The sequence below is a fragment of the Chiroxiphia lanceolata genome, chromosome 22, assembly GCF_009829145.1.
Source record: "Chiroxiphia lanceolata isolate bChiLan1 chromosome 22, bChiLan1.pri, whole genome shotgun sequence".
Taxonomy (NCBI): Eukaryota; Metazoa; Chordata; class Aves; order Passeriformes; family Pipridae; genus Chiroxiphia; species Chiroxiphia lanceolata.
The window spans coordinates 5,024,588-5,048,041 of NC_045658.1; the positions used below are offsets into that span (position 1 = coordinate 5,024,588).

Consider the following 23,454-nt stretch of genomic DNA (forward strand, 5'->3'; position numbering starts at 1 on the left):
CAGTATGTCTGTAAGACCTCAGAAATAGCCAATCCCAGTTTGATTCAAATAGATTCTCTAAGAAAACATCCTCTCCTGGTTTTAAAAATCCCCTGTTGAAGAAATCACCCGGGACTCACCACACACCGTGGGAGTTGTTGTGGTGAGAAATAACCTTTCCTGTTAAAATACACGCCTTGTTTCCAGCTTCAGCTCACTCACCTTCACTTTCTCTGCATCCCTTCCTGGTTCTCTGCCCCAGCTGGTTGTCACAAGTGCGTCACAAGTGTATTCCCCACGCAGGTGCTTCCAGCATCACCACATCCCTGCAGCCTCTCTGCTGCAAGATGGAGCTGCTGGACTGTCCCTGGGAACGGGGAGGAGGCAAAACCTGCTCCCTGCCCTCTTCCCAGAGGACAGTCCCCGCTCACAGTCACTGTTGTCTCTCCCTGGCTGGCCAAGCTATTGCAAATTTATGGATTTACAGCCTTTGTTGTGCTTCAGAGCCTTCATAAAATAAGATGTAGACACGTCACATCACGTGCTTTATAGCAATTGCTTGGGTCACTGTTATTCATATTATCTAAATCTGATTTATTTTCCAAATGTGCTGTCAATTAAATTAGTTTGACAAGATCTAATTTCCACAACCCCGTGTTGATTTGTGTTAATTATATTCTCCTCCTGTAATCCTTAAAGTTAATCCAACTCCCTCACAACTGTTACATCATTTTCCCAGGAATCAGCGTCAACTGACAAACCCATAATTAACTGGGGTGGTTGTTTTACCTGTGGAAATACTGATATTCCTGTTAACTTATGCAATTTCTTTGCAAATTCTGTGGTCCTGCAAGACTTCCTGCAACCCAAAACTTTTGTGTTCAGGTCTTTAGAACTCTTTGACGTGAATTCTCTGGATTTTCTGATCCGGAGCATCTGAGTTTTGTGTTTACTTTTTCACAGCCACCTGACCACAGAATGAAAAGGGGTTTGTCATTCCCTATGGCTGTAACTGCCTGGTTTTTTTCAATCCATTGCAGAGAAATATTTACCTTTTTGTTTTGTCATTAACTACTTGTTATTTATATTTTCACGCAGTAAGGGAATCATACCATAAATATTTTGTTTTCCTCCTTTTAAAGCATTTCTTCTACAAATACCCCTTTAGCTTTGCTGGCCGTGCACCTCCTTTTGCTCTTTGCTTCCTCTATCAGTTCTCCATAATCCTTAGATTTCAATTAGATTTCCCCTGCTTATTTCCTATATTTTCACACAGTTTATTTACTTTTATACCTTTAATCCAGCTGTTTCTTTTCAACGAACGCCCATTCCGAGCGCAGCCTTTTGAACCCTTGAGCAACGACCTCAAAAGATTTTTGTTAATGCTTAAACAATAACCACCAATATTATCTTATTTTCCTCCGTCCCGGGTGATCGAATTCCACTCGGGAAAACGCTCCGGGTGGGTTTATTAGCGGCTCCAGCCCCGTGCTGTTGGACAGCAAGGAACGTTCATGCCCTGCACCGCTGGGTTTATAATTCCGTGGTTAATTCCTCGTCACAGGGAACATGTACCTGGCTCGCCCCTCCCAGCGGAGCGAGCGGGGCGGGAGCAGGAGTGGGAGCCCCGGCCGGGAGCTGAGCCTGGCTCAGCCCACACCCACTCGAGTCACAGCGGGCGGAAGGGAAGGGAAGGGAGGGAACGCCGGCGTGACACGATCCCACACACAGACCTCCAGCTCCCCACGGCTCCGGGCGCTTCCAGGCGCTTTCCCGGCATGGGGAACATCGCGTGTGTCCCGCAGGCACCTGGGGGCTTCAGGAGCTCCTTCCGAAGGAAGCCTTCGCTGAAGAAAGCGTGAGTACCCCTGCTTTTTTATTTCGGGATGGTGTTCTCCCGTGGGATGCACCGTGCGGATCCGGGCTGGCAGCCGAGCCCCCTGCTCGGGGAACCCGGCAGTTATTCCATATTTCATGTTTCATGCTCGGTGTCCCGTGGTTTTGTGGGGTGCTGGGCAGCACCCAGGCGGGATCAGCTCGCCCCGAGTGCCTGGGATGGAGTCCTCTGCCGGCAGGGAATCCCAGCTCCCCAGGGGAAACACCACCCCCCCAGGAGAAACAGGGTTTATTTAATTTTGTTTTGACGATTGAACTCCTCTCTGTGGGACAGGCAGGGCAAGGTGCAGAACACCCGATACTCCTTGTTTTCACTGGTGGTTTTCTTTCTTCACAACGCCCGGAGTCGCGGTGCTTGTTGGGGAAAAATAACTTTCACACTCTTGTCCCTTAGAGAGAAAAATCCCAAATCCCAGCACTCTGAAACGTGATTTGACCTGTGTTTGTAAACCTGAAGGGGGAATAACAGAAAATGTCTGTGAAACCCTTTGGGGATTTGGGTGCTGAGCTGGCCAGGGCAGCGCTCAGGTACCACAGCGATGGGCGGCTGTCCCAAAATAGAGCTTTCCAGGGAATGCACAGCAAGCTTCCCTGCTTTTCCACTGCCTGTGCTCCCATCAGCACAGTCTGCCAGTACCTACACATGCACAGAGCAGATCCCTCTGCATCCCGAGCACTCTGGGCTGGAAAAGAGCTCTGTTGGGAACCAAGGTGATTCCCTGTGAACCTGCCAGCCCTGTCTACCTTGTGTCTGTGCTGGGCTGTGAGACAGACCCCCTAAACTCTGCAGGCTGAGGGGTTTCTAATCAAGAGGAGACACTAAACTGTCCCCTAATTTATGCCAACTGTGCTGGCATAAATTAGGAGCAAACCTGTAGGAGTCTGTGGAGCTGTGGGATAAAAAAGAGGGGATCACTTGGGGGAATTTGGCCCCTGGAGGGCTGACGTCCCACCTGTGGTGGAGCAGCCAAGCCCCAGAGCACCCCCTGTCCCTGCTGACTCCCGGCTTCCCACGCTCGGGGCTCTCTGTGGAGATAAGCCTGGTTTCTGCCCAAATAAATGCTGCAGTCTGAGATTCCCAGCAAGGGCTGGGAAGTCCCAGCAAAGCAATCCCAGTGCTGCTCAGCAGCACCAGTAACGTGTTAATGGTGTGTGCAGGCAAAGGAGAACCGGGGCCCTGGCTGGGAGTGGAAGGAAAGAGAGAGGAAAACCACAGAGGCAGAAACAAAACCTCCCTGTGAATGTCTGTTGGTGTATCTGTGCATGTGCATCTCCGCTCCAGGGGGGGTTCTGGAATAGCTGTCAGGGCTGGATTTGGTCTTCGTGTTTTGCAGGGGAACATCTGGTCCCTCTGCTAATTTGGAGACACGGATGAGCCAAATCGATCATTTGGTTCTGCAAAGACCTGTGGAAAAGGAAAGAAACAGCAACAAGTGCAGCACAACCCCCATTTCAATTCTCCCAGGCTGTTTATCAGCCCCTTTGCTGGGCTGGGATGATTAGAAAGCCCATGACAAATTGCTTGCTCAGTTTTCTGGCTTCCTTATTTCTGGGCAGAATTCTCTGTGCATCAGCCTGGATTTGTGTTTCCATGTGTGTTTTGATTTGTGTTTTTTTTTTATTTTTCCCTCCCTTTTACAGACAAAACGGCAAGAAAAAACTGCCCAGCTTTTTTGGTCTAGAAGGAGGGCAGGAGAGAGACACGACCACGGACAAAATCCTGCAGTATATTCCAGCAAAGGCAAGTACAAACACATCCAAGCCCCCTCCCCACTGCTCCAAGAGTTTATTCCCACCCAGCCCAAGGACAGCACTTAAGAGGGACAATGGGTCTGGATCCAGAGGCAGCAGCAGATCTGTCTCAAAGGGATGGAGCCCAGGGAATGATGAGCCCTGTGCTCACACAGCGGCAGAATTACCTGGCCCAGGGTCCCCAGGAAGGTGTGGGGGGGACCTGCCACCAGCAAAAAGGTGGGATGGGGTGGGAGGGTCGTGCTGGGAGCCAAGCAGGGATATCTCACCCCCCACTTGGCTCTTGGTTCTGCTCTTTCTGGGTTGCCTGTGAGGGAAGGGAAAATCGGAGCGAGCATTCAAAGGTGAGATGATTCATTCCCACGCCGGAATGAGACGGAGCAGGCAGTGTGTTAGCAAGGAGCCCTGGGAAGGCAATCAGGAAGGGCAGGTCTGCCCCAGGCATGTACCAGCCTTGTGGCCATATGGCCCATTTCCCAGCGCTGCTCAGGGAAAGCAGAGGTGAAGGGATGAACCCTGGCGTGTTTTCTCGGTCCCTTTGTGGGGGACAGGGATGTGGATGGAGTTTGGGGACCCTTTGGGCTGTGCTGGGCAGGCATCTCTCCCACTGCATGGCAAATAGGCTGCGTGGATGTGGGGAAGGGGAAACTGAGGCAGAGGCTCAATGCCAGGCAGAGGGAATTTCAGAGAAGGCACAGCTCCCTGTGGGAATCAGCATCCAGAAGGGTCAGGCAGCAGAGCCCAGGGCCCAGATGGATCCTGGATGCTTCCCCTGGGGAAGCAGGATGAGCTGTCATGTTAGCAGGTCCTGGAAAAGGAATCCTGCAAGAGGACACAACAAAGGTCACTGAGAGCTTATTCATTCGGGAACATGAGTGTGGAATCTCTCCAGGGAAGGAAGGAGGGTGGGTGGAGCAGTTGTTTAGCAGTTACCCTCGCCTGGGGCAGCTGGGATGCAAACTCCCTGCTCAGCCACAAGCTTCTTGTGTGGCCTGGAGAGAAAGCCTTGGCTTAGACCCTTTCCCACTCCCGTATTTTGAGGAGAACCAGGTGCTGTGGGGCCAGGTCAGAGAGCAGCCATCAGCACAGGGCTCTGATGCAATCTTGGAGGAGATGGGATCACCAAACCTCTGGCCATGGCAGGCAGCTTGGGACTGGGGCAGGTGACATCCCTGAAAACCAGCCCCTTCTGGACCTGGCACAGACAGCCAGTGCCTTTTGCTCCCACCACCCTCTGCCCTGTTTCCCACACTTCCCAGTCACGGCTCCTGTGGAGCCTCGGCAGAGACGAGGGGGGAGGATGTGCCAGAAGAGCTGTGCTTCTCATTTGCTTCTTTTATCATTAAACAGCAGCTTTCAGAGCCCCGGGGCACCAGCCTTGCAAGGCTGAGCTCTTCCTGCTGCCTGGGCTGGTGATTCAGCTGGGAGTCACTGGGGTCTGCAGGTTAATTAGTAACTTGTTCTACCTGTAGGATGAGGCATCTGAGACTGGGGGGGGGGAGAGAACATGTCAGGGCACTTGCACTGCCAGAGACCAAGCCCTGGGAGAAACCAAGTTTCCAAGGATCTGCACTACCTGGAACCCAGTGGGACCACTGAGCTAACGGGAATGGGGCTGGTCAGGATGGGGCTGGGGGAGGAGGGTGCTGGTCCCCAGCACAGCCCAGCCAGGGGAGCGAGCAGCTGACTGGAGAGCATTCCAGAGGAAGGATAAATCCCTTTTGTTTTGGCTGCACACTGAGGCATCCCCGTGGTTTTGGGTGGTGCCTGTGTATTGGGAGCCTGCAGCTGGAAGGGCAGCAGCAGATTTCAGGGATGTCCATGGTCTTGGACTTGCTCCCATGTTTAACCACTAAATCCACCTGTCTCCTCAGTCTCACTGCAAACCCTCTCAAGGTGGGGTCGCTGGATCCTTGTTTGGGAGAGGGAATATTCCACTGATCTTGTTTCTTGCCACATGAACAGCAGTCATGGAAACTCTCCCTCTCCTTCCCAACTGCGGGAGGATTCCTGTGGAAGCTGGCAGGTTGGCCGAGCTCTTTGCCAACAGTGCTGCTGGATTCCCAGCTCCCAGGTTGCTTTTGCTCCTTGGTGCCTTATTTATTCCCAGGAAGTTTGGCTGGCACGTTCCAGGCAGCAGTATTGCCCAGGCAGCTGGTAGCCGGTGTCATTCCTTATCTCTGTTTCCATAATTTCATTACTTCATCCTCTCCCCACTCCCTGTTTCTGGTGGCTGCCCTTATCCCAGCGGTGTTTTGTTATTGCTGCCCCAGCTGCTCTTTGCTCTGACAGTGGCTTGTAGCACAAATATGACCTTTTCCTACTCTGAGCTGCCTCAGTGAGACTTTTAACGGGAAACCAGCGGGTTCCCTGGGTTCTGTTCCATGCCTGGGAAAGCTGGAGGGAGGCTCTGAGCAGAGAAAGGGTTAACTCGTGCCCTAAAAAGAGCAACCTAAATTCAGTGAGGCCCAAGCTTTGCAGGTGAAAGGGCCCCAAGAGCTTCAGGTTCCCGGTTCACCAGCCCCCCGGAGCGCTGTCCCTGGGAAAGGCTGGGAGAGGGGGGTTAACCTCGTGCCGGAGGGGTGAGTCACAGAGTCCCCAGCCAGACAGATCTGGTGAGCTGTGCTGCTTCCTCATCCATCACGGGCACACGCAGCTGTCTCCTTGGCACAGGGAGCCGGGAGCGGGCACACGCCGGAGGCGGGGACGTGCCGGCAGCCCCGCGGTGATGGGCTGAGTGATCCCGCTGAGCCCTCGCCCTGCTCATCCCTGGAAATGCTCAGTTCGAGCCCGGGGCAGCCACATGAAAACACTCCAAACCTTCCCTCTCCCACCTACCTTTCCCTTTTGCTGGGGAATGCATACCTGGAGTCTGTGGGGTGTCTGACCGAGCTGATATTTAAGGCTCCCAGGCTAGTGTGTATCCCAGCCTCTGTGGGAATCCGTGGCTGGGAAACGGCCCTTCCCTTCTCCCCGAGGAAATCAACCAGCCCCCAGAAATAAAAGTGTTATTCCCAGAAAAGCTGCAGGAAGAGCTTTTCACCCCTGGGATTCACGCAGTATCCAGACAGCGTGACAGCAGAGCCGTGCCATAGGGGTGTGGGAGAAGGAAGGTTTCTGCAGAGAAGGAAGAATTCCCCTATAACCAAGGAATCAGGGAAGCCTCCAGCCCTGAGTGTTGTCTCCTCTCCTCAGTCCTGGCTCTCCTGAAGTGCTTTCTGGCTTCCTGTAGCTTTTCCAAGCTTTTTGCACTGGCACTGAGCAGCTTCACCACTCGGTGCCTTGCAGCTGCTTTTATGGCTGTGGGGCTCTGCCCCAAAATTGTCTGGCACCCAAAACAACAGACTCCACCTAGAGAAATCCAGGGATCTGAGCAGATGGGAGAGCCAAGGAATCCAGGTGGAACTAGAGCAAAGAAAACTTTTCCACTACCCCCAGTGGAAGGCACACACTGTGTTTGCTTAGCCTCAATCAGTCCTTGTTCCAGTGGATTTGATTAGGATGGTAACGGGTTTGTCTGTGGAGTTGGGATACCCTAAAAGTAGGATGTGCCTCTGCCCCTCCTCTTTCCCAACACAGAAACCTCACCTTTAGGTCAGTGTCTCCCCCCAGCAGTAACTGAACCCCAGCTCCACACTGACATGGAGACCCAACAACAAACAGCCCATCCTGGGCACCTGCCCAGGGCACCTTTCCGAGGAATCCCTTTTAGGAAGATGTTCTGGGAACGTCTCTTCCAGACATCACTTCCCCATTCCTCTGATTTGTTTTCCCTGTGTCCTTGGTACAGATCATCCCAAACCCGGAAAACCAGAAAGAAAACTTGGACCAGAGGTTCCCCAGCCTGTTCAAGAAGGGACGAAGGAAAACGACTGTCAGGAACCTGGGAAAAATCATCTATTACTCCAAGGTCAAGTTAAGGTTCCAGCACTGCCAGGTAAAACTGAGCCACCTGTTTGTGGGTGTTTTCTCTCCCCGGGTATGACCCTGCAGAGCTGGGAAGCGAAGTGTAATTCTGGGAATTGTGACTCATGGAGGATCCCTTGGGCTACTGCGTGGCCCCGGGATGTGTTGTCATGTGGTGCACAGGTATCAGCTCGTGCACCTGCTCCCACCCCTGTGGGCAGCTGGGATGTGCTTCCAGGCTCCACTGCTGGGCTGGCAGCAGATCCACCGGTGGGAAACGCGATGGTGGCCCTAGGATGAGCTTTCCTGGGCACGGATCAGCCCGGGATGAGAGGGAAGTCGGGAGAGGGAAGGTGTCCTGAGATAACCCCCAGGACGTGTCTCTCCTGCAGGAGGTCAATGACTGCTTCTTGGAGCTGTTCCAGTCCTACCTGTACTTCCAGTCCATGGGCTCCAATGGACTCACCCACCAGGTAGGGCATCACCTGGTTGTGCCAGGGCAAGCACTGGGCACTTGGGTGGCTCTGGGCAGATGGGCTGGGACAGGGGGCTCTGCTCCTGGGGCTCCCCTGGCTTCCTCTAAGAGATGTCACCAAGTCCCTTCCCGTGCGTGCCAAGATCCTGGGAAAAGAGGGCATTTTTTTCCCCAAGGCCTGCACCCAGACAACCTCACTTTCACCTGAGTCCTTGGCCTTGCCTGTGGGCAGAGATAAAGGACCCCACAGAGGTGGGAGAGGGGCTTGTGCAGGGCTGGCAGGCAGGGCCAGGGGTGGGAGGTGTTCAGCACCAAGCACAGGGAGCTGAGCCTTGGCAGGGACCTACAGGGGCTCCTACAGCTCAAAATCCCACTGGTCTTGGTGCCCATGGTGGTCTTGGCCCTGCCTTCTGGACCAAGGGGGAGTTTTCTCATCTGCAGGTTGGAGCTGATAATCTTAGAGGACTTCTCCAACATTAATTAATCTGTGGGAGAAGGTGGAAATAAAAAACTGAGGGCAGCACTGGGGAGCTCTCCTGGCTCATCAGTCTTTTAACTTGATGATGCTGGTGAATTATAAATAATAAGGAAGTCACAACTGTAAAACAAGAAGCCCTGGATGTGCTGTCCCTCCACAGGAGTGAGCAATTAAAACTGAGCATGGCTGTTTTGGAGACGGTTATAAAAATTAGTTCCTTTTAGAAATGATTCATTGTCTTGCAGGTGACTTTATGTTGATGCAATACATCACTGCAATCTCTCGAGTCACCCACCAAACAGCCTTCAACTGAAAATTCACATGTCAGGAGACAAATGATATTACAAAATCTCCTGACTGCTTTATAAACAGCTCCTTAGTTTATTAATTCGAGGGGAATTAAAAGGGAATTAATGTTCCAGTACTGGCCCCAGGACATTAGCAGCCATTAGCATCTTTTATGGAGCTTGTTTAGAAAGCCCAAAACGGGGAGTACAAACTTGCCACCTGTTCCTGTGTTCTGTCATAGTGGGAATCTGAAGATCCAGAGCCTAGGAACCAGACAGCTCAGTTTTGCTTTATGGTCAACTCCACCTTCTGTGTTTCTTGTGTTAAACCACCGTTGTCTTGCTGAGGTTTCTCTTAAAACTGAAAGATTTGGAATATAAGGAATATAAAGAGAGAGTTCCTGCCCGCGTGGCAGAGGATTGCTGCAGCACTGGTCCCAGGGAGCTGCTGGACCTGCTTCCTCTGGAGAGTGTGCTGGATCCAGACCCCAAATGTCTCCCCTCAGAGCCACGCTTTTCAGCCCAACACTGAGCCACAACAACCTGGGAGTTTGGGCTTCCAACCTCCCACGGCAAAGGGGCACCGATGGCAGAGCTGCCCCCAAAATAACGGTGTGCCCTCCCTCTGCAGGAACTGCTGCCTCTGAAGGAGCTGAATGTCTGTGAGATTGAGGCTGGGAAGGGCCCTGGGCAGCAGGATTGCCACGCTTTCCTCATTGCAGGTGGGTGCCTCCTTGTTTGCTTTGCACAGAGGGCAGAGGGTGTGTGAATCAGGCTGTCTCTGCTCTCTGTCCCACCCTGACCCAGTCCCAGGAAAGAGGCTGCAGGGAGATGAAGCTCTTCCTTCCTCCCAGAATTTACATCTTTCTCCCCAAGGCTTCCCTGCTCTTGAACACCTGGGCAGTGATGCCCAGGGCTGGCACAGGGAGGACAGAGGATGGATGGTCCTGTGTTCCAGCTGGTTAACACTGAGCACTCATGGTGACAGTTCCCACCTCTGTCCAGCTATTTGAATGAAAAAAAATGGAATAAAACTCCTTCTCCCAGCTCTCCATATAAACCTCAAGGGCAGGGAGTGACTCCAAGCAGGCAGGGCACTGAAGGGCACAGTTCAGTGCCCAGAGGTGAGTTGCCTCCACAGTAACACCAGTTTGGTGCTGCCAGGACCCAGTGTCACCTCACCAGCTCTTCCCTCACCAGCCTCCACAAGCTCTTTAAACTTTTCTCTGAGTGCTCTTGCTTTGTAAAAGATCTCCTGGGATGGCAGCCTGTCTGCAGCTTGGATAGAGGCTTCTTTGGGCTTAGTCATTGCTGAATTACAGGCATAAATGATAAAAAGGAGGTGGTACAAACGACCCTCTAATTTTAAGGGCTGCTGAGCTGTGGTTGTGCTGCACTGTACCAGGCAGGGCTCTCCAACCCTTTCTGGGAGCCTGTAAAATGAAGGAAAACTTCTCCCAGGGGCATCTGCTCTGGGGTGGGGGGACTTGTTCTGCTTGTATGAAAACAGGCAGGAGTGTGGCTGGGTGGAAAATTGCCTCAAGCTTTGTTGGGTTCCTGTCCTGCTTGGGGGAAGAACAAGCCAAAGCCTTTCAGACAGAGTGCTGTGCATACTGGGAAGCAGTGACACGAAGAAACCAGGGAGGCAGTGATGTTTAGGACTGCTGGGAGATCAGTGGAACAGTTTTAGTGTCCTGCTGGAAGGGGAGGAATCAAGGCATGGAGGGGGTAGGAGCCTTCCCGTGTCCCCACACAGGGTCAGGGTGGAAATCTCTTCATCTCATGACTCTGAGACACAACAGACACGCATCCATTCTCTTGTGAAATCCTGTGGCATCTGTAGTTCCCCATAACTGCACTGCCAGGGGTAGTTCAGCTTACTGGAAGTTGTTGCAGGATCACTGGAAGTGTGGAGGTGGAGTGGAGAAGGAAGCCTGGCAGCATCCAGGGTGTCATTGGTGGACGGTGTCTGGCTGTCACCTGGGCTTTATGGTCCATCCCTTGCCCAGCCTGTGGTGCTGGTGGAGTTACTGAGCACCTCCAGTTACCTTTGCCTCCCCTGCAGACCTTGCAGCCTTTTAGTGTCTCCAGTCCAGGAGCTTTGCGTGGGAATAAACTGCTCCTGCTCTGGGAAGGGGGTTTCTTGCTTCCAGCGCTCCTCTGGAAGCGTTCACAAGGAAGGAGGAAGGAGAAGGCAGAAGAAAAGAGCAGGAGGGCTGGCAGGGGTTGCTCAGTGTGGCTGGGTCGTGGCCCTGCCATGAATGTGCCCCTGGGGCCGAGGGCAAGGGCAGGAGCTGAATTAGCAGCAGCCCCTCAGACTTTGCTCAAAGCCTCCCACAGCTCCTGCATGTCCCAGGCTTCAGGCTTGGCCAGCAGGGCCTTTCCTCATTTTCTCTTCCCCACCAGCACAATTCCTGCTGTTTGTGTAAGGGCCTGGATGCCATGGGAAGTATCCAGAGCTGCCAGAATACCTAGAGAGCACTGACACCATCACACCCTCCTGGCTACTCCATAAAGCAGGGAATCACTGTATCTTCCTTGCAAAGACAGGGAAACCAAGGGAAGAGGAGGCAGGAGAACTCCGGAGCCACGGCAGTCCATAGACACTTGGATGCCCAGGAAATGCTTGACACCAAATTACTGTAATGGATTTAGAGTCACTCAGGGAGTCTCTGCCCCAGCTTCCACACCTCTGCTTTGTTTATGCACATTGGTGTCAGAGCATTTCCTGAAAGGCAGAAGCGTTTCAAAGTCTTAATTAACCATTGTTTATAAATAGTGCAGGAATTAGGGTACTAAAGAAGGGCAAAGTACCGTGTTTATCCCGTGCACGGGCTTATCTCAATACTTCCAAGTCCCACAGAGCCAGATCCTACTGAGCTTGCACCAAGCAGGGTTTAATATGAGATTGCTGGTAAATTATTAATCATAACATACATTCTGCATCCTGCCAGAAATGGTTATTACCGTCACTGGGTCATGTCTGCAGTGAGTAGCAGAGGGGTGTGTGAGACTGTTTTGCTCGTGCTATTAGATGAAGGAGGCTGGAAACGTCAAAATCAACAAGATGCAGGGCTGTTCCTCCCTTTAAGAGAAGTCTGAGGTCAGCTGCAGCTTGTCTGGCACAGATTATGTTTGGTGGAGCAATAAATAAACTGTGTCAGAAAGCTACCAGTGTTCTACATACTGAGTGCCAAAGTGAAAGCAGGAGATGGCACGGAACTTTCTGATGAGTTGTGACAGTCCCTGCCCACACAGGTGCTTTTCACAAACTGCAGGGGGGTTTTCAAAGCTGAAATGTGTGTTGAGTTCAAGCTTGACTTTCGTGCTGTCTTTGAGTTTTGTTCTTGGCCTGGTTTGGGGTTGGGAAGTGCCTGGTGGTCGGAGCCTGATGTGTGTGAGAAGGTGCTGGAGCACTCCCAGCAGCCTGATGTGAGAAAATATGCTAAAAGAGTGGTGGGAAGGACTGGAACAGAGCAATGGTCTGGTGGTGTGATGTGCAGAGTGCAACATGGATGCTGCAACCCATGCCCTTATCTGCTCTGCTCATCCTGTGTCTCACAGGTCCTCGGCTGAATCCCCTTGTTGTGTTCTGCCCCTCTGAGTCAGAGCTGAAGCAGTGGCTTTATCACCTGGAGAAGCAGATCCAGCTGAATGGAGGAAGCCTTGCCTTGCCCTTCCTCCCTCAGGTGAGTGCCTCACAGCCACAGTCCTGTGCTGGAGGCTCAGAGCTGAGCAACCAGAGAAGCTGGGATGGTTCCATCTCAGAGCTTGCCTTTGGTGTGGCTTCCTGTGACAGAAGGGTGCAAAAAAAAGACAGGTTTGCAAGAGGTGTTTGATAGACATTGGCAGGGTGCAGGGGGTGCTGAAAGGAAGACCTGCCACCCGTGGGTGCCACCACCACAACCTCCAAAGGGTCAGAGCTTTGGGTCTGGCTCAGAGAAACTCTGATGCATTTGGATGCTTGTGCAATTCCCTAGGCATTACAAAACATCTGGAGGAGGAGGCTGGAACCTAGAAAACAGGACTAGGTTCAAGAGACTTTCTCTTCCCATCTCTGCAGGGTGTTTTAATTCCCTCCCTGTCTCCATCTCCCCACTTGTCAAAGAGAGATATCTCCCTTTGAAAGGCAATTTACAGGTGATGCTTGGTACCAGGAGCGATTATTCAGTCCCAGCTGGAAAACTGGCTCCTGCACTGATTTATTTATTCTTTCCTGCCTCTGCCACACTGAAAAAGTGCCCTGAGAAGGGCCATGCACTGGATAAACTCAGGGGAGGACATGTCTGCCTGTGCTCAGTTTGCTCCTGTCCCTAGAACGGCTGGAAGCAGAGCTCCGTGGGGAAGGAGGAGCTGCGGTGGTGCATGCAGCACATGCCCATCCAGGGCTGGAGTGGGACTCAGAGGGAATCCCTGGGCCGTGTCCTCTGTGCCTCCGAAGTGAAGCTTCAGCATCTGCCATTCCAGGTAGGACACATCCCCTGGGGAGCAACCTCCTGCCAGCACAGTTCAGGAAAAGGGGATGGGTGGAGTGACCAGTGCAGGCTCCTGCCCGCCTGATGCCACCAATCCAGCAGGTCCCAAGGGTCATTTTACACCCATGTGAAGGCAAAATGGTTTCTTCCTGCTCCTGTGGCCCCGCAGGGGTGCGTGGGGACAGCACACAGGCATGTGCACAAGGACCTGCAGGACAGGGCTGGCAGCTGACCCAGTGTCACTTCACCAGCTCTTCCCTCACCAGCCTCCACAGGCTTTTTAAATTTCCTCTGAGTGGTCTTACTTTATGAAAGATTTCCTGGGATGACAACCTGCCTGCAGCTTGGATAGAGCCTTCTTTGGGCTTAGTCATTCCTGAATTACAGAGCTGCAAACCCCGGGAATCTGGCAGGAATCTCCCAGCGCAGGGGAGCAGCTTGGCCCTTTCCAAAGCAGTCTCCTGATGCAGGGGAGCAGCTTGGCCCTTTCCAAAGCAGTCTCCTGACACAGAGGAGCAGCTTAGCCCTTTCCAAAGCCATCTCCTGATGCAGGGGAGCAGCTTGGCCCTTCCCAAAGCAATCTCCCAATGCAGGGGAGCAGCTTGGCCCTTTCCAGAGCCCTTGCCCCAGGCTGCTGTCAGAGAGACAGAGCAAAGGGCTCTCCACATCCCATCCCTGCCTGGCTGTTCACATCCTTCTCCCTCCTTGCTTTCCAAGGAGCAGAATGACCGGCTGTTGGTGCTTTATGCCTCCACACTGGTGATAGTTTCTGAAGAGAAGAATGGCTTCTGTTTTAAGGTAAGTTCGTGCTGGAGCATCTCCCTGCTCTCTCAACCCATACACAGCAGCTATTTCAGCTCTTCTTTGGCTTGTTGCTCCCCTCCACCTGTGTTCCCTTGTGCTCCCTCGTGTTGGCAAGGGCTTTCCCTCCACGCTGCTCCCGTGCCAGCTGGCAGGTGAGCAGGCAGAGGGATGTTGCAAGTTATCTTCCCATGAGAAACACCTTTCCCTCCTACAGAAGCCCAGGGGGAAAGGAGCTGGCTGCCAAGGAATCTCTGGGAGGAGGGAGGCTGGCATGTTTCAGTGTGGTGGTGCTGGCAGGGAGCCTGGCTCTCCTGATGGAACAGCCCCAGAGAGCCCCTGAGGGGGCTTTGCTTCCCAGGCTCTGTGCCACGGGACCACTTGGAAGCAGGGAGCATCCAGGCAGCACATCTGATGCTCGTGGGGAAGGGCACAGGCAGGGAGGAGAGGCTGCTGCTGGAGCAGTGTTTGCTGCTCTTTCCCTCTGTGGAGCAATGTCTGGGCATGGCAGCGGAAGGGACAACGAGGATGTGGAGGTCTGAGTGTCCCAGGGGATGCAAGACCAGCTCCTCTAGTCTAGTGTGCCTTGTGGGAGCAGTGCTGGGAGCCTCAGCACAGACAGGCAGTGGCACTGTGCAGTCTGAGTGGCTGCCAACACCCACTGTGGCACTTGGTGACACAGTTGAGTGACAAACACGGCAGTGCTGGACTTGATGATCCTGGCAGGCTTCCCTAACCTTAACAATCCTGTGATTCCATGCTCTTGGGCATCATTGTGATGGCTTATTAACAGCCCTGTGCTTTCTAGTCCTGTTTCTTCCCCTGCTGGAACAAATGTGCCAAAAAAGAGCAGTGAACTGTGTGTGACCCCATGTGCGGCAGCACCGGCACACGGCGAGGCAGAGCTGGGCTGCTCCTCCAGGGAACAGCATCCCTCTTAGTCACTGAGAGAGCAGCCAGTGACAGGAGAACCCTGCAGAGACTGAGGGCTTGTGAAATCCAGCGTGAACTCACTGGGGTCCAACCTTGTGGTTCCACATCACGCAGGATGCTTTTAGTTCAAGGGTTACCCATGGGAAGACCTGTGTAGGCATCTCTGGAGAGGAGATGCCTGTGCCTCAGTAGGACAGACATGACCAGTCACAGCTCTCCTCATCCCCAGTGCAGCAGTGGAGGCTGTTTTCCAGCAGCTGGTGGCTTGTGTGACACACCTCAGACAGAGCTTGTTTTCGGGAACACACTGTTTGCAGCTCCTGGGAATGGGGCACCACGTAAGGGGGCCCTGGGCTGGGCTGGGCTCTCTGATTAGCTCATCTCTTTTGAAACCTTAAACCAGCTTTGTCTGCCCCTGTCCATGCAATGTTCCCTCTTCCCACGGTGCAGGAGCTCTGGTCCCGGGGCTCTGCGCAGCAGGGTGCAGGCAGGAGGTGATTCACCAGCCTGTGACACTGCACTGGGAACCTGATTTTCCATAGGCATGTCAGGGCACAGGAGCCTTCTCCCAGGGCTTCTGCAAATTAACTTCCCTTCCCTGCGAGCAGATGCTGAGCCCTACAATTTGTGTGTGAGGGAATAGCCCGGCCCTTTTGTTCTTGAGCTTCATACAAACCACAGGAGCTGCTGCTGCCAAGTGTGTGTGTGTGGGACAGGGAAGGGGAAGGCAGGGGCTGAGCCTGCCGGGATGGGGCTCACCCAAATCCACAGGCTCTGGCTCACCCCTGGTGGGAAAAGGCCCTGGGCGAGGTGAAAACCAGCAAGGGGGGAGCTGCTGGAGGGGCAGGTTCACACCATGCCCAGGGAAGGCTGGAGGGGCTCTCTGCAGCCCACGGGTGTGTTCTTTGTGGGATGCTGCTGTGCTTCCTGAGGTGGGACTCTACCCAGAGGGTGTTTCAGCATCCCCATGGACAGGGAGCTGTTGTTTAAGGGAGGATGGAGCACCAGGCACCAGGGCAAGCCCTGTGCAATCTGCCTCGGTGGCAAGAGGCTTGCTGGGCTGTGCTGGTGGCAGGAATCTTGCTGGGATGTGCTGGAGAGCTGAGGAGCAGCAGCCGCGCAGCGCCTGCGTCAGCTGAAATGTCAAACCCCAGCAACGGGGGGAAAGGAGTCAGGGAGCAGTGCATGAGCTTTCCCTCCCAAGGTCAGCCTTCCCGAGCTGCTCAGCCCATAAATCAGTGCTGGGGCAGCAGGAATGCCACAGGAGCCTGCCTGTGCCCACAGGCTGTAGCAGAGGCAGCTGCCACACGAACCACGGACACCCGTGTGCTCCGCAATTCCCTCACGGCAAAGTTGTCACGTCGGCCACATTCCCAGAGCCTTTCCAGCTGGCACAGCTTGGAAGTGAGGGCGGGGTGAGGAGTTTCTGCTAGACACCTTGTTTTGCAGCCCCTGAGCTTAGGCAAATGAATCCTGATGGATTGCACCTTTCGGAGAGGGCCTTGGGCAAAATGACAGACAGGGCTTCTGTTCCTGCTGTTTGTGCATTTCCTCCACTCCTGGGCATGGAGCAGAGTGGAATGAGGTGAGAACCCTTTTTTCCCTGAGCACTACCCAGCCCCTGTGTTCACCATCCTGTCCAGGAGCTGCACCCAGGGCTGTTGCCACCAGCTGCCCCTGCCCAGTGCTCCATGCCCACAGACACAGTCAGGGTGACATCCGGGCGAGAGGAATAGAAACAGGAGCAAAAATACCACGTGTTCCTTGTTTTCCCTCTGCTCAGAGCATGAGAGAGATGAGAAGTAAAGGGATGAGCTCATCCGTGTGATGTTTCCAGTGCAGAATCTGCTTCAGTGGCTCTCCCAGGGCTCTTCTGCCTCACTTCAGTAAGGAAAATTTATCCCGAAGAAAGAGGAGCTCTGGATCTGAATTCAGTGCTGACAAACCCCCTTGGCCCTTCTGCCACGCTGCCTATCACAGAGAATTAAGCTGTCAGCGGTGACACTTAAAGGACATGTGGCAGCAGAGCAAGAGAGGGGCTGGGACAGGCAGCCCTGTCCCTGCCCACCCCACAGGTCACCACAGAGCTGGTCTGGCACAGGCACGGGATGGCCACACTGGGTGATGGCAGAGGGGACAGTGGTGGATGTGCATGAAAAGGTATAATAGCACTTAGGGTCAATAGCACACGGGGTCTCCTAACTCCCAGATCTTCCAGGGACAGGCTGCTTTAGCTCCCAGCTGACAGGAACAGACAAACCCTGCTCCCACCTCAGGAGTGGCAGCTCGAAACTGTGCCTCGTGCAACACAAGAGCTCAGGTTTCACCAGCTGGCATTTGAGGGGCTCAGCCCTGTCTTTGTAAGGCTTTGCAGGGAATGGATTGTGGGCATTTCTCTGGGCAAGGCTGGAAGTCCCAAGTTAGCAACTATAACCTCGTGCGGGTCCATGTTTGCAAAGTTTTCCGGAGAAGTCAGAAATTTCAGCCATTAAACTGCTGGAAACAGAACTAGGAGGGAAGGGGTGTTTTTCCAAGCTCGGATCTCAGGAGGGACTTTGAGAACAAAGCTGTCTCACACAGTCATGCTGGCTCCAGAGGCTTCATTCCTACAGTGAGGCTGGTGGTGGGAGAACTGGAAGCAGGAAACACCAGGCTGGGATAATCTGCTAGAGACAGAGTTCTCCAACAAGCCTGTGCCCCACACCTGTGAGGATACAGAGGCCCCCCCAAATCCTTGCCCAGCTTAGCAGCAGCTTAGCTGCCTCTTGTCTCCTGCAGACCTGGCCTAGGGGATTTAGGCTCTGAGATTCCCCATCCCCACCAGGGATCCCAAGGCATCCCAGCAGGGCCAAGCTGCCCCTTCTCCCCAAGCCACAGGAATTGCAGCCAGGCTCCTGCCAGCCTCGCTCCATCCTCACCATGGGCTTCCCTCCTCCTGCAAAACTCTGCACAAGGCTCCTCTTGGCTCCCCTGATGGAAAAGCCCCTGTGGAAGTGGAGTTTTGCTGCCCAGGTGCCTGCAGAGGCTCCAGCCCCAAGGTGGGCAGGGGGAGCCACGTTGTCCTTCCCACAGTGCCCACGTGCCCTATGGCAAGCACGGACTGGGAGATCTGCTCAGCTTTGTGGTCCCAATCCTGATTCTCTCTCCAACAGGGCGAGCTGCCACTCAACGCCATCCAGGTGCTTTTTGAAGAGAACGAGAAAAGCTCCTTTTTAATCGAAGGTGGGTGTCCCCACACCACGGGGTGGGCTGGCAGCAGCCACGGAGGGTCCTGAGGGGCTGGTTTGCTGGTTTTGCTGAGCTGCTGTGGCCCCTTCTCAGCTGTGTGGGAGCCAGGCTCTGTGAACTGCACTGCCTGGAAACCTGGGACCCTCAGTGCCCTGGATGAGCAGCAGGGTCAGCAGAGCCAGGCTGGGACTGCCCCTGTCCTACACCCAGCCTGGTGCAAACGGGCAGCACCGAAGGCAGAGCGTTCCCGTTGTCCCAGCACCTCCAGACCCCAGGAGGACGTGGGGAGGGGACAGAGCAAGAGGGTTCCCACGGGCTTATCGAGGGAGCAACACTGAGTCAGTGGAGCCCAGTGAGAGCAGCCAGTGCTGTTTTCCCAGGCCGGCTGATCAATTCGATCCGGGTGACCTGCCGCAGTTACGAGGATTACCAGGAGTGGCTCTACTGCCTCAACACGGCCCAGTTTCGAAACGCCGACTCCTCCCTCTCCGGATCCGAGAGTTTCTCAGGATCAAAGCCGCCACACCCCAGCCAGGTAACAGTCGCCTGGGAATCGGTGGCTGTCCTGTCTCTGGAGCACTCCTGTGACGCAGCAGACTTTGTCTTCAGGCGTCCTGCTTGAAGGCTGTCAGCAAGCTGCTGAGCCCTGCCAATTATTTAAAGCCCTTTATGACATTTTATAGGCGGATATTATAGTGAATTCCTTCAGAAGCAGGACATAGACTGTGACAGTGTTGTGCAGTGAGGCATTGGCACAAGGGCGTTAAAAGGGTCTTGGACTCGATGATTCTTGCGGGTCCCTTCCGACTCTGGTTATTCTGTGATTCCTGCAAGGAAGGGGAGACCCACACTGCCAGCTCTGTAGCTGGGATGGGTCAGGGTGCCTGAGCACCCCTTTCCTGCAGTGCACCCCCGTCATTCACCCTGGTCACCCCAGCTGGACCCACCACCCCACACCCCACACACCAGGCACAGCCACCGGGCAACTGCTGGCTGTGGGGACACAGCCCCAGCCCAAGGGGCACTGAGGGCTGTGCTGGGCTGGCACTGCTGGGGCTGGGGAGGGATGTGCCTGTGGCCATGCAGAGGGTCCTTCCATCACCGTGTTCTTCTCCCCACCCAGTTCACCAGCAGCGGGAGGGGCTCCCTCACCTCCGACGGCCGCACGAATTCCTGGGCGTCCGGAGGGAGAGTGACCACCGTGACCCACCTGTCCCAGACCAGCGGCTCCCTGCCCGACGGACACTCCTTCCTGCTGATGCCTGAGGGCAGGCTGCTCGAAGATGCCCTCTCCTCTGGCTATTCCCAGCCTCTCCACGTAAGTGAGCCCCTGCCAAAAGCCCGGGATGTGTGTGGGGAGGGACGCTCCCTTTGAGCAGAGCGCTCTGGTGTGGGCAGTGTTTGCTGTGTGGTGCCGCAAATCCACGCCTGGAGCCTGGGTTTGTCCTGGCTCAGCCTCTGCTGATAAGGGAAAAGGCTGCCGAGGAGTCCCATCCCAGTCCTCCACTCTGACTGTTGGACAGGTTGCAAGAGGGCAAACGGGGTGGTTCAAAGGCCAGGAGACCCAAAAATAAGAGCTGGAGGTGGGTGGAGGTGATGGGCTAGGCAGGATTTTGGTCTGACCCTGGGCAGCATTTGCGTGTCCAGGGTTGTAGGAGTGCCCGGGGCAGGGACCCTGTGCAGGACCATCCCGATCCCTGAGTTCCTGGCCTGAGGAAAGTCAGCTCCAGGGTCTGCCTTCTCATTTCAGTGCCTGGCACAAGCCAACTGGCCAAGCACAGGGCTGCCCACACAGGACCTGCGGAGAGGGGGCAGCGCCAGGAAATCCAAGGGCAAATGCGGGCCGTGCATCCAGCAGCTGCCCAGCCAGGACTCGGAGAGGAGCATCTGCAGCCTCATTCCCGAAAATCCCAACGGCGAAATCCCGTCCCCGGAGTACAACGAGCCGTACTCGGCCCACGGCTCACAGCATCACCCCCCAGCTCCCCCGTCACACCTCAGCAGCGTAAGAAGGGTGGATTTTGGGGGGATGGATCCTCCCGCCTGGGAACGGGGAGCGTGGTTCGAGCTTTCCCTTGCGGTGCCACTGGCAGGGATAGGAGTGCTGGCAGGTGCTCTTGGGCAGGTGTGAAATCCATTTCCATTGGAAAATGGCCCCGTGGGAGGTGAGGTTAAACGTGGCAGGTGGAGCAATGTCCCTCGGAGCATTGGGATGCTGGGCAATAATTCCCGAGACAACACGGCTGGCACTGCTCGGTGAGTAGGAGTGTTATTGCCTCACAGGACACAGCCTCTTCTTCCCAGGGTTTTCCAGCATGTGTCCATCAATGGTTTAGTGTGTGATGCCACTGTTTCCCTCCCCTCTGTGAGTGTTCATCAAGGAATTCCCCTCGTTAGCACAGACAGTCACTCCCATCATCCCTCTTGGATGAGCAGCGTTTGGGATTTTAGTTACAGGGAGATTTCCTACTCCTGTCCCTCCTGGGGATGAACTGCAAGTAGAGGCCAGCGTGCCACGTTCCTGTTTCCACTCTGCCTTGTAGCTGAACAGATGGAGCTCGGTGGGAAGCCAGCCCTCCACAGCTTCCAGCTCCCTGGAGAGGCTGGCCATGCCCTGCTCCCACCTGTACGCTGATCCCTACACCCCCAGCTCCCCCAGTGCTCCCAGTGGGGCAGGTTCCAGCTTCCTGGAAGAGGTACCTGTGCTTGCTGCTGGTTACAGCTGGCCCTGACTCAGCACACAGGCTTTTGGCTCCAGAAATTGTGCCTCAGGCCATTTCTTTTCCTGCCATCTGCCTGAGCCTGAGCAGCATGTGGAAACTCCAGGCCTGCATTTCGGGGTGGGGCAGGGCACAGCATAGTTCCCAGGTTTTTTTCAAGCCAGGACAGAGTCAGAGGGGAACAGGTTTCCCCTGTCTTATCACTGGATGCCAGCGTCACAACAATAATCCCAGGAAGAGCCAGAAACCATGAAACAAAGGCAGAGACTGAGATATGCTCCAGTTTACAGAAACTAGGGATGAGTCAGACACAGAGACCACTTCATCCACCCCAAAAAATTCCAGATGTGATAACTGAGTGCCTATTGAAGGCTACATTTCTTGTTTTGCACATCTCTTGGGAAAAGGCTGTTTCTGGGTCTGTGGCTGACATTCCCCATACTGGTGATGACCTCCCTTCCCTCAGAGGGTCTTTCCTGACTTCCCTGTCCTTCTGCATCCCCTGGGTTGCCATAGGGTGTCATCCTACTGCCTCCACACCCAGCCAACTTCCACTATGTCTGTGGCCATCCTCCCTTTCCCATCCAAGGCCTTCAGGACTGGGGTGTAGTAGAATTTGTGAGGAGGGCAGAAAGCCTTGGTTTGGTAAGTGTGTTCACAGCAGGGGTGGTTCAGCAGGCGGGAAGCAGCAGGTCAGTGTTTTCCAGCTCTCCACAGCAGGTATCCAACCTGGATTTTGCTTTGCTCTAGTTCCTGCAGTGCCACAGGCAGACGGGTCCAGCTCAGGCCAACGGGTGCCCAGCAATCCCTGTGCCCCAGCAGCACCTCTCTCTGGAGAAATGGAACTGCCAGCCCCTGCCCAGTGGCCACTGCAGAGAGGTGCCCACAGCTCCCATTTACAGCACCCCTGGCACCTCCCGCCAGCTCCAGCTGCGGGCACAGGCTGAAGCTTCTTACCTTGAGGAGGTGAGATGGTAAATGCAGCCCTGGAGCCCCACAGTGGCTGCAGGGGAACACACGGGGTGCAGGGGACCCAGATTGACTGGAGCCTCACTGCAGGGGTCTTTGCTCTGTGACAGGGATCATCCTGGGGAGCGGGGAGTGGGGAACCACGGAGGGCTGATTCCCTGGTGTGCAGTATCCCAGGACTGCAGTGCTGTGTCATCCTCATCACTGTGTCTCTTTTTCTTTTCAGATCTCTTCTCTGCCAGAGGAACATCTGGGCCCTTCATTGCACCCACCAGGTGAGACTCTTGGAGGGGTTCTGGGGGGGCTGAACCCTCCCTGCCCCACCGGTGTCTGTCTCCATCAGCATCGTTCCAAGCAGGGCTGGTGCCCTTTATCCCTCCTGCTTCCCTGGGTGGGACTGAGCCTGTCACCCTGCCCTCTGCCTGTCACCCTGCCCTGGGCCCGTGTCTGCCTGGTGGAGACACTTGTATGGCTTCACACTCACAGCTCACCTGTCACACGTAGGGACCTGTGGCTTGTCCCGTGGCGCACACGCTTTGCCCACATCTATTTGCACCTGGGCTGTGATTTAACTCATCCTCGTTCTCACCTTCTGCTGGCAAAGGGGAAGGTGACCATCAGGCTGCTGCTGCTGCTGCTGAGCTCTCTGACCCCTTGGGTCTGTTTTCCCACAGGTGGGAACGTCGGCACCTACGACCTGCCAGATTCCAGCTGCCGGCACCGCGACTCCGCCGCCTTCCACGACTACGCCGAGCTCCAGAGCTTCCACAGTGACTTCAGCTATGACAACCTGTGGGAAGCTGAGGAGAAGGAGCCAGGCACCCCACACACCTCCCCCTCTCCAGTCCAGCAGATTTACCAGGTCTAAGGGATGGTCTCCACAGCCAGGCACAGAAAGCCCCCCCATCCCGGGCTCTTTTCTCGCTGGGCTTCCCTCCAGGATGAGGAGCCCAGGGCACACAAGGCAAAGGGAAGAGCCCTGCCCTGCAAAAGGCTGCTTCCCATGTCCTGGCAGGCCTGGGCTTCAAATTTCTCTCCTAAATCTGGGGATGGGGGCAAAGCACAGCAGCAGCAGCCCCTGTGGACATGGAGGAGCAGTGTGTGTGCCGTGCCAAGGAGAGTGCTCAGGGAGCCCTGGCTGGGCAACAGCTCTGTCCCCAAAAGTGAAAGGAAGAAGAAAAAGGGTCAGGCTCCCTCAGGTAAAAGGGACTGGGTGTTCAGAGGAAGCAGTCACTCAAAGGCCAAAGAGAAGGGCTGATTGGTGGCTGGGTTAGTTTGATTCCTTCTCCCCAGAGCCCTCAGGCTGGTCCCTCTGATGATCCCCTGAGAACAGCTGTTAAAACCAAACCTTCCTCCACTGAGCTCTGAAGTCTGCAGGGACACGTGAAACATGTCCCATCCTGGCATACATGGTTGGTAGCAATAGCTGTGCCATAGGATTGTCTTCCTGCAAGATCAGAGTTACCGGACAAGAGATGGAGAAAAAACCCCACCAGATCTGAGCAGAATGGGACTTTCTTTCCAATCTATGCAATTTCCTGCCAGTGCTGGCTCC

The 23,454-nt window shown here is 54.7% G+C and overlaps 1 protein-coding gene across 1 annotated transcript; it reads left to right on the forward strand.

Annotated features, from left to right (window-relative positions):
* The first annotated feature begins 1,757 nt into the window (after positions 1–1,757).
* PLEKHN1 (pleckstrin homology domain containing N1) lies at positions 1,758–23,117 on the forward strand. Its single transcript, XM_032709134.1, is given in 15 exon segments — positions 1,758–1,837; positions 3,517–3,616; positions 7,418–7,564; positions 7,926–8,006; positions 9,405–9,495; positions 12,338–12,462; positions 13,091–13,240; positions 13,966–14,046; positions 18,135–18,204; positions 18,591–18,745; positions 19,334–19,528; positions 19,961–20,199; positions 21,638–21,896; positions 22,126–22,174; positions 22,574–23,117. Coding segments are annotated over 15 exon segments (2,016 nt in total). The 3' UTR covers positions 22,768–23,117.
* The last annotated feature ends 337 nt before the right edge of the window (positions 23,118–23,454 follow it).